The sequence below is a fragment of the Equus caballus genome, chromosome 1, assembly GCF_041296265.1.
Source record: "Equus caballus isolate H_3958 breed thoroughbred chromosome 1, TB-T2T, whole genome shotgun sequence".
NCBI classification, from domain to species: Eukaryota; Metazoa; Chordata; class Mammalia; order Perissodactyla; family Equidae; genus Equus; species Equus caballus.
Window position 1 is genome coordinate 128,681,261 of NC_091684.1, and position 9,561 is coordinate 128,690,821.

General features: G+C 62.5%; 1 protein-coding gene across 3 annotated transcripts in view; it reads left to right on the forward strand.

Annotated features, from left to right (window-relative positions):
• ADAMTS7 (ADAM metallopeptidase with thrombospondin type 1 motif 7) overlaps window positions 1-9,093 on the forward strand; it is a 46,911-nt gene extending 37,818 nt beyond the window's left edge. For 2 of the 3 annotated variants that reach the window (XM_023652504.2, XM_023652506.2), the window contains 8 exons: window positions 336-462; window positions 886-1,099; window positions 1,427-2,833; window positions 3,829-3,981; window positions 4,451-4,624; window positions 4,717-4,863; window positions 5,906-6,068; window positions 8,695-9,093. In XM_023652504.2, coding sequence (XP_023508272.2) covers window positions 336-462; window positions 886-1,099; window positions 1,427-2,833; window positions 3,829-3,981; window positions 4,451-4,624; window positions 4,717-4,863; window positions 5,906-6,068; window positions 8,695-8,852 — 2,543 coding nt within the window. In that variant the 3' untranslated portion in view covers window positions 8,853-9,093. The remainder of the gene's footprint in view (window positions 1-335; window positions 463-885; window positions 1,100-1,426; window positions 2,834-3,828; window positions 3,982-4,450; window positions 4,625-4,716; window positions 4,864-5,905; window positions 6,069-8,694) is intronic. The other variant, XR_002811436.2, reaches the window with a different exon arrangement.
• The last annotated feature ends 468 nt before the right edge of the window (window positions 9,094-9,561 follow it).

A 9,561-nucleotide genomic window follows, 5' to 3' on the forward strand; every position in this document is an offset into this window, starting at 1 on the left:
CACATTATCCTCACAGTTGGGCTTCCAAGGCAAGTGTTATCATTACTCCCATTTACAGATGAGCTCACCAAGGTTCAGAGAAGCCAAGGGAGCTGCCCAAGTCCTCCCAGCTCACTGAACCTCCAGACTTTGCTGCCTCCCCAGGGGCGGGACTGAAGGCCAGGAGGCCAGTGAGGAGGGGCAGTGGCGGCCTGCCTTCATCCGGACAAAGGCAGTGAGGCCCTGTTCTGGGAGGGTTCTGAGCAGAGTGGGGGTGGCTGTGTCTTTGGGTGCAAGGCAGCTTGGGAAGGGGCACCCTGGTGCCAGGTCCAGGCTGAGCCCCCATGGCCCCCCAGGCATGCAGAGGCAGAGCGTTTACTGCACAGAGAAGCAGGCTGGGCCCGTGGACGAGAGGCACTGTGACCCCCTGGGCCGGCCCGATGACCGCCACAGGAAGTGCAGCGAGGAGCCCTGCCCCGCCCGGTGAGCACCCCCTGACTGCTGCACCCACCAGGCTCCTGTCTCCCAGGTGTCCTGGTCCTGCTGTGGGCCCTACATCAGGCAGTCCCTGGGAGGAGCAGAGGGAGCCGGGCTCTTGGCCTCTCTTCCCAAGGTTGAAGCCCCAGCCTCTGGTTGCCCCCCACCCCAGCCTGGGACATCCCTGGTCACTGTGTTTGGATCCCTGGATGTGAACTCAGGCCTCAGGTCTTGCTTGGGTCCCCCTGGAGTGAGGGTGGCAGGAGCAAAGGGGCCTGAGCTCTGTCACTGGGCTTCGGGGTCCAGGGTGCCAACCTGGGCTTGGAGCTCTGGGGAAATGTCCCATCGGCTTAGACCTGAGCCTGCTGAAGCCTGCATGCCTGGCAGTCCAGCCATCCCCATGCTGATGCCACATGTGTGCCCCTGCAGGTGGTGGGCAGGTGAGTGGCAGCGGTGCTCCAGCTCCTGTGGGCCCCGGGGCCTCTCCCGCAGGGCTGTGCTCTGCATCCGCAGCGTGGGGCTGGATGAGCAGAGCGCCCTGGAGCCACCTGCGTGTGAACACCTTCCCCGGCCCCCTGCCGAAACCCCTTGCAACCGGGATGTGCCCTGTCCTGCCACCTGGGCCGTGGGGAACTGGTCTCAGGTAAGTGTCAGGATGGGAGGGGGCCCGCTCCCAGCTCCACTGTCCATCTTTGGCTACAGGGAGGCAGAGACAGCCTTCAGGGAGCCCTTACTGCCGGGTGCCATGGTGGGAGGGAGGCTGGGGCATTCTAGGTCCATCTCCTGTCCCCAAAGCCTCAGGGACAAGGATGCCCTGGCAAGGCATGGCCACAAGCCATGGTCTCCAGCTGGGCAGGGCCAGAGAGGGCTGGCTGAGGCCTCTGCCACTCTGACATCCAGCAGTGGGCAGGGTACCCTGCCATGCCCCAGCTTCTCCCCACCTGAACCCCTCATCCTGGCTCCCCTGTAGTGCTCAGTGACATGTGGGGCAGGCACTCAGCACCGAAGTGTCCTCTGCACCAACGACACTGGTGTCCCCTGTGATGAGACCCAGCGACCAGCAATTGAGATCACCTGCCCTTTGCCGCCCTGCCTGCGGGCCCTGGACACACTGGGCCCTGAAGGCTCGGGCAGCGGCTTCTCCAGCCAGGAGCTCTTCAATGAGGTCGACTTCCTGCCCCGCCGCCTGACCCCACGTCCTCCACCTCCCTCATCGCCTGAGCCCACCAGCATGGGCAATGCCCTGGAGGAGGAGGACTCTGCACCCGGCCCACTGGGGCCAGTGTTCGTTGACGACTTCTACTATGACTACAATTTCATTAATTTCCACGAGGACTTGTCCTACAGGCCTTTCGAGGAGCCTGACCCAGACCTGGTGGGCACAGGGGATTGGATGCCCCCACCCCCAAGCAGTCCCACTGAGCCCCCCGTGGGCACCCCCACGCCTGCCGTAGAGCCTCCTGGGGCTGAGGAGGAGGGGGCACTGGGAGATTGGTTTCCTGCCCCTTGGCCCAGCCAGGTTGGCTACTCTCTATCCACCCCCTCGGAGCAGGGTCCCGGGAACCCTTTGGTCAATTTCTTGTCTGAGGAGGAAGCCCCCACTGGGGCCCCAGACCTTGGGCTCCCCAGCTTACCCTGGCCCCCCACTTCAGTCGGTATGGAGACACCTGCTGCCCCTGGGAGCCAAAACAAGTTCCTGGGAAGAGAGGAGAGCCAGAGCCAGCCGCCCCCTCCATGGTGGGAGAGGACCAATGAGGTTTCTGAGGACAATGAGGGGGCCTTTGGTGGCAGAGTGCCCCACCTGCCCCAGAGACCCAGCCCCACGTGGCCCCCTTTGTCCTCCATCAGCACCACCCACTCCTCTCCTAGTACTGACATGGTAGAGCTGTGGACAGGTGGGACTGTGGCCTGGGAACCAGCTCTGGAGAGTGGCCTGGTGCCTGTGGACAGTGAGCTGTGGCCCACTGTCAGGGGAGCTCCTCTCCCTCCTCCTCCCACAGCTGCTCTGCCAGAGACCTGGGGCAGGGACAGCCCCCTGGAGCTGGGGACTCCCACGCTTTCAACCCCAGGACTGGCCCCACAGGACTTGCAGACCCTGGCAGTGCCAGGGACCTTCCTTCTGACGGCCCCGACTGGCCTAGGGCACACGCCTTGGGTGACTGCCCTGAGCCCGGGACCCTTAGGCCAGCCTGAGTCCCCCAGCCCTGAGGTACCCCCAAGCTCTGTGCTCCTCTCCACACCAGCTCAGGACAGTCTGGCCAACAGCATCAGAGCCCCTGAGGCCCAGCCTCTGGACCCCAGCCTGGCCGAGGAGGGGCCCCACATGGACCTGCTGCCTGCCAAGAATGCCAGCTGGGAAGTAGGAAACTGGAGCCAGGCAAGTGGTGCAGGGGTCAGGGTAGGTTGGGGGTCTGAGCAGGACCTCGCTGGCTCAGTCTCCTCATCTGAAAATGAGCAGAGCAGGACAAAAGCCCTGTCTGTTCTGCCTCCTGGGGTGCTGGGGATCCTAGGATTAGGGAACTGACAGCCAGTGGTGGGTGGGAGGAGCATTGTCCAGGGTGTCATACTGCCCTCCATGTACCCCTGGGGTCAGTCTGCCGTGTCAGGCCTCAGTTTCCCATCTGAGCAGTGGGGGTAGGGTGAGGGGGTCCATCTGCTTGTGTCTCTGGAGTCCCCAGGGGCCCGTTCCTGAGCAGCACAGGGGGCAGGTACTAATGAGGGGCAGCCAGGAGGAACGTCTCTTTCATACTCTGGTTTGCATGCTCCCAGGGACAGGGTGCTTACCCCAGGCAGCTGTGTTGGTGGAGAAGCCTCCTCCCACTGTCCCCTGGGGCCCAGCAGGGTTACCCAAGGCTCCACCTGGTTCCTCCTGGTGTGGCTCAGGCCCTTACCGCCTGTCTTCCCCTCAGCGGCTCCAACCTGCTTTGTCAGGGCCTGCAAGGGTCTGAACTACATGGAAAGTAGCTGGCCTGTGACCCCCCAACCCAGCACCCCCAGATTGTCACTGTAGGAGAAGTGAGCTCTTTCTGTTCAGATCCCTAATTTAGGGTTGGAGAAGGACAAGCTGAGGCCCAGTGAGGAACCCAGCCTTCTTTCCCAAGTGATTCTGGGAAGGAGTGAGCCTTGTCAGGACAGCTGGGTCCCCTCACCTTTGTCCCCTGTGAGCAGGGACAGTTGGTGGCTAGGGGGATTTGACTTTTTGTCCTCACGGTCTCCTTGGGAGGGAGGTGGAGGTACCCATTTTGCAGATGAAGAAACCAAGGCCCAGAAGAGAGGTCCCGGCTCTGCCGAGATCCCACTCCCCTTGATGGGCAGTCCCCTGCTGTGGGGGGATCTGCTTCGCCCTCATGGCCTCTGTGCCCCCTGCCCCAGTGCTCCACCACCTGCGGCCTGGGTGCTGTCTGGAGGTCTGTGCGCTGCAGCTCCGGCCAGGAAGAGGACTGTGCCCCGGCTGGCCGGCCCCAGCCTGCCCGCCGCTGCCACCTGCGGCCCTGTGCCGCCTGGCACTCGGGCAACTGGAGCAAGGTGCGTGAGGATGGAAAAAGCAGGCAGCCTCGTGGTGCGGGGTGGAGCCCTGGGGCCCTTGGCCTGTGTTGTGGGATCAGCTGCAGCCACCAGTGAGGGGGCAGGGCTCTGTGGAGCCCGTCTTTGGACTTTTTCATATTTAATTCCAAGTCACTTTCAAATCTTTTCATCCTGGTTTGGTTTGACCTACCCTGAGCTGCTTCTCTTGTTGGCTCTATCCTTTTCTCTTTACTTTCCATTCCCCTCGGGATTTCACTGTCACCAGCTCTCCTGTATTCCTCTCTCTCCATCTGTCCCATCCTGTGGCAGCCCCTGGCCTCCCTGCCTGCTGCCCATGGCTGGCCTGGGACTCTTTAGGGACTTGCTCTTGGCCCTGGGGTGGTCCACTGCCTGCTCTCCCACACCCCTCACTGGGTCATGCGTGTGCATGCACATCGCCGTGTGCCCACACAAATCTCCCTGCCTTCAGTGCTCCCGCAGCTGCGGTGGAGGGTTCTCCATGCGGGACGTGCAGTGTGTGGACACACAAGACCTCCGGCCGCTGCGGCCCTTCCACTGCCAGCCGGGGCCTGCCAAGCCGCCCACCCGCCGGCCCTGTGGGGCCCAGCCCTGCCTTAGCTGGTACATCTCTTCCTGGAGGGAGGTGAGGCCTGGGGCTCTGGGATGGGAGTAGGGGGGCATCCTCAGACTCTGGCCTTGCCCTGACCCCTGTCCCTGCCCATCTTGCTCTCCCAGTGCTCCGAGGCCTGTGGCGGTGGTGAACAGCAGCGTCTGGTGACCTGCCCAGAGCCAGGCCTCTGCGAGGAGGCATTGAAGCCCAACACGACGCGGCCCTGCAACACCCACCCCTGTACACAGTGGGTGGTGGGGCCCTGGGGCCGGGTGAGTGGCCAGGGAGGGGCGTGTGGAGGGCAGACAGGTGTTCAGGAGGCGCTGATCAGTCCTCTGTCCACTTGAGAAGGAATTGTTGAGTGTACTGTGTGCCAGGTTCTCTGTAGTCACTGCAGATACAGTGATGACGAGACGAGGTCCCCACCCTGCTGGAGCTTACGGCCTGCCACGGGGAAATCAACTAAAAACAAAAAATGGATGTGTTGTGATGTCAGGGAAGGCGTGAAAAGGGGAGTTTAGAGCTGGGACCTGGAGAAGGCAGTGATGCAAAGGAGGGTTTTAAGGGGAACAGCAAGGGCGAAGTGCTGGGGCAGGAACGACGGACATGGGGGGCTCCAGGAACCCCGCAAAGGTCAGAGTGGCAGAAGGGGTGGGAGAGTGGCCAGCGAGGCCTCAGGGTGGGAAGGACGCCTGCCTGCCTGGCCTGTTTGGAGCTCAGAGGTTTGAGAACCTGTCTTTGTCCCACTGGCAGCTGAGTGACTCTGGGCAGCCTGCTTCACCTGTCCAGGCCTCTGTTTTCTCATCTGGAAAGGGGTTGTGAAGGTTAAGTGAAGTCACACAATGGAGTACTGAGCACAGGGCCTGGCACAACATGGGCGCAGATTAAACTTATTTTTAGGGTTTTTTAGAAACATCAGACCTCAACTGATAAGAACAAGCCTGACTTGCCGGTGGTGGGCCCTGGCTGAGAAGCTTTCTGCCTCCTCCCTCACGCAGCCTATGGGCTGCAGCAAGTCCTCCAGCCCCAGAGCCCCTGCGCAGGCCTTTCCGGCATCTTCCAGCCTGTGTGGGGCGGCAGCTTTCCCTGCCTCTCTCAAGCCCCCTCTGTCCCCTGGCAGGTTCAGCTCCTGCAAGTGAGCACCTGGTGGGCTCTGGGGATGCCAGAGCCTCTAAGGCGTGGGGGTGCTGGGAGCAGAGAGAGGCCCATTAGGCAGGGCCAGCTTCCTAGCAGAGGAGGCGGCTGCCCAGGGGCTACCCGATCCCCATTGCAAGGGCTGGCCAGCGGGATACTTACCCCTTCTGCACTCCACAGTGCTCAGCCCCATGCGGTGGTGGCGTCCAGCGGCGCCTGGTGAAGTGTGTCAACACCCAGACAGGGCTGCCCGAGGAAGACAGTGACCACTGTGGCCACGAGGCCTGGCCCGAGAATTCCCGGCCGTGTGGCACCCAGGACTGTGAGCTGGAGGAGCCGCCACGTGAGTGCCCCTACCCCAGCTCTCTGCTGGGGCTGCGGGGATGGGAAGGACAATGGGGACATGGGAACCATCAAACCGTTGCCCCTGGCTGACCAATGATTATGAGGCCACAGGGTACCACATAGAAGCTGGGGCTGTGCCGGGATCCGAGCCAAGGGGAGCCCAGCCCTGTGGGCAGCCCGCAGGCAGCTTTCTCCAGCTCAGGGGAAGTGTGGAGGCAGCAGCCTCGGCCCCCAAGTTGTTGTGTGACCTTGGGCAAGCTCTTTCTTCCTCTGGGTCTCAATTATCTCCCAGAATAAGGACAGGGATGTCCCCAAGTCTGTGTGGAGACCAGGCCTGTGGGGAGCCCCCAACCCGAGCTCTGGCCCGTCCATTTCCTGGCCAGAGGAGGACTGCCCAGAATGAGCACTGTAACCCCAGGAAGGGGCCTCCCGCCCAGGCTCCTGCCAACTCCCAGCAGCTGGCAGCTTCCTGGCCGGCTAGGTCCTCCTGGAGGAAGGGGCTAAGCCAGAGATCACTCTGGACACACACACAGACTTCCTTCCTGCAGCCCCAGGCGCCCCCCAGCAGTGCCGAGCACCGTGGGAACTATGGCCCTGGAGTCATACCTAGGATCCCCTCACCAGCTGTGGCCTTGGGCTCCATTTCCTCTGGGCCTCCACTTCTTGTGCACAAAGGGGCTGATAAGCCCCGACTTTGGGGGTGGGGTGGGGAAAACAAATGAGATGTTGGGATGAAGGGCCCAGGAGGTGCTTAGGGAAGGCTGGCTTCCTCCTCTCCCTCACAGCCACTGTCATGCTCCATTGTGAGGTCAGGAAGACAGCCTAGGGCCTCCTCTGTCTCTCGAGAGAACCCAGCAGCTCCTATGCCTATCAGCTGTCTGCCCCCTGCCCCTAGGATGGAGTCAGTGACCCTCAGGATGGCATTCAGGGCCTCCAGGGATTTGCCCCAATCTGCCTTTACCAGTGGCTGGCTCCTTGGCAGCCCTTGTCCAGGCCCAGAGTACTCACTGCCATGCCTTGCTGCCCAGGCCACCCACCCTGCGGCTGCCCTCGCCCTGCCCTCTGCATTCATCCAACCATCATCTCAGAGAGCCCCCTGCACATGGCCCTGAGCTGGCTGGTGGTGCCACAGTGTTTGCCTTTGGGGCAGAGGTGGGCCATGGCTCCGGGCCAGTGGGGAGTTGGGCAGCTATGGTCCAAGACGGTGAGGGCCAGACGGTGGGAGAGGACGGGATCTGAGGCCTTTGGGGCCTAGACCCAAGGACAGGCCTGGCCCAGGAGGTTCTGGGCTTGCCAGGTCTCCTGGGGATTGGGGCAGGCTGCAGGGAGGGGATTGTGGGGGGTGGTTAGGTGACCAAACCATGAGCCATCCCAAGTGAGGAGTTCAAGGGTGGAGACCAGCCATGGAGGAGACTTGGACGCTGAGACCTGGAGTCCCTAGGATGTTTTGATGGTTTGCAGGGCTGTATGGCAGGATATTTGGAAAGCCCGGAAGCTCCAGGGTGTGTGGTTACTGCAGTGAGGCAGCTGACATAGCATGGCCACATCCGTTGGCCTGTGGAGGTCAGGGGTATTGACACAGGAGGGAAATGGGGCCCCCTGAGAGGTTAAGAAGCTTGCCTGAGGTCACACAGCAGGAAGAAGATGCACGTCTACAGACATGTAGCTCAGAGTGCTGCCTGAAGCGTGGGTGGAGGAGCCTGCCTGCTGCCTTGTGTCCTTTGCTAGGCCGGGGATGTCCCAGGCCCAGGGACGTCTGTTGCCTCCCTGTTCCTCCTTACCCTGGATGTCTGCTGGAGTGAGCAGGGCCTGGGCGGCAGCTGGGGACTGTCAGTGGCAGAGGGAGCAAGGCCAGGAGGCTGGAAGCAAGCCACTTCCCCAAATGGCTCTGATAAGCACAGGGCAGGAGGGCCAGCCAAGTCTCAGCCCCAGACAAGCCACCACAGCCTTCATCCTCTCTTGGTCCCTCCCCAGGAGGCCTGGGTTCTGCTGAGGGGCTCTATGGCTCCGTCATACCCACTTTCTCTAGGCCTCTGGGCCTGGGCTTGCTGATGAGACTGTTCTGGTCTGTGACCCGGAAGCTGAGTCTGAGTACAGCCCGTGTGGCTGCAGGGGGTCATGGTGGTCTGGCAGGACATGTGCGCTTGGGCACAGTGAAGTGGCAGGGGTGGGGGCAAAGGCCACTGCAGGCTGGCTGGAGGCATCTGGGACTTCAGCTGTGTGCCAGGACCTGTCAGGGCACCAAGGGTGAGCAGGGATGGAGAGAGGTGGCAGGCTCTTCTGCTTCTCTTGAGCACCTGGAGCCGTCACGGGTGGGGTCTCAGGGCCTTTCCTCTGGTAACCTGAGCCCAGCAGTGGCCCTTCTCCAGTGTCCTGCAGGGGGCCTAGGCCAAGGGCAGGTGGGACAGGGATAGCAACAGCTGGAGACCTGCAACTCCAGACCCTGGGGAGCCCCTCCAGAAGCAGGGGGCCACTGCAGAAGTCTCCTTAAGGCTGATGGGGGGAGAGCAGACGCCCAGGTAAAATCCCAGAGAAGCCGCTCCAGTCTGGCGCAGGCGCGGGAGCCGGTCGTGGGTGCCCCGCCCCCCGCCCCCCGGCCCTGACCCGCCCCGCCCCGCCCCCAGGCTGCGAGCGGGATCGCCTGTCCTTCAGTTTCTGCGAGACGCTGCGCCTGCTGGGCCGCTGCCAGCTGCCCGCCGTCCGCACGCAGTGCTGCCGCTCGTGTCCCCCGCCCGGCCGCGGTGCCTCCTCCCGCGGCCATCAGCGGGCCGCCCGCCGCTGACCCGCGCCCCGGCCCCAGGGCCGGGCACGGACGCACAGACAGACCGACCGACACACGGACCTCAGCGCCCCACCACGGGCTGCGGCGGAGCCCCGCCTCTCGCGCCCTAATGGTGCTAACCCCGCCCCCCTGCCCGCGGCAGGCTGGGGACCCCGTCTCCTCAGAAAAGGTATTTTTTTATTCTAATAGTTTGCGTAACATTTATTATTATTATACATAAATGAGCATCTACCGTTTCAAAGCGGAGCCTGGCTGCTTCTTTGACTGGGGAATGTCGTCAGAAACTCCTCCCCCAACCTCCATCCTCGGCCTGAAACGCCAGCATACAAGCATCTTTTCATCGGCTCCTCCTCGGGGAGGTCAGGGGTGGGAGGAGCAAACGAACGCGCAGAGAATGCAGTCAGAGCATGGCTTCCTAGAGGAGGTGTGTGCAGGGCCTCAGAGGGTCGGCTAACTGGCAGCAAGATGATTTTTTATGTACGGGGTACAGCTTGGCAGAGGCCCGGGGTCGGGGGAGTGGTCCTGCACACCCTCCTTCCACACCCATTACTTCATGCCGCTGCTCAGCCCCCCACCATGTCCCCACTCCGAGGTCCTGAGAGACCCGTGTTTCACAGACTGAGCCACACACCCCCCTCTCAGGCAGCAAGACCCATCTTGTCACCAGCAGGGACTGCCCCCTGGAGTAATCATGATGGGCTCTGGGAAC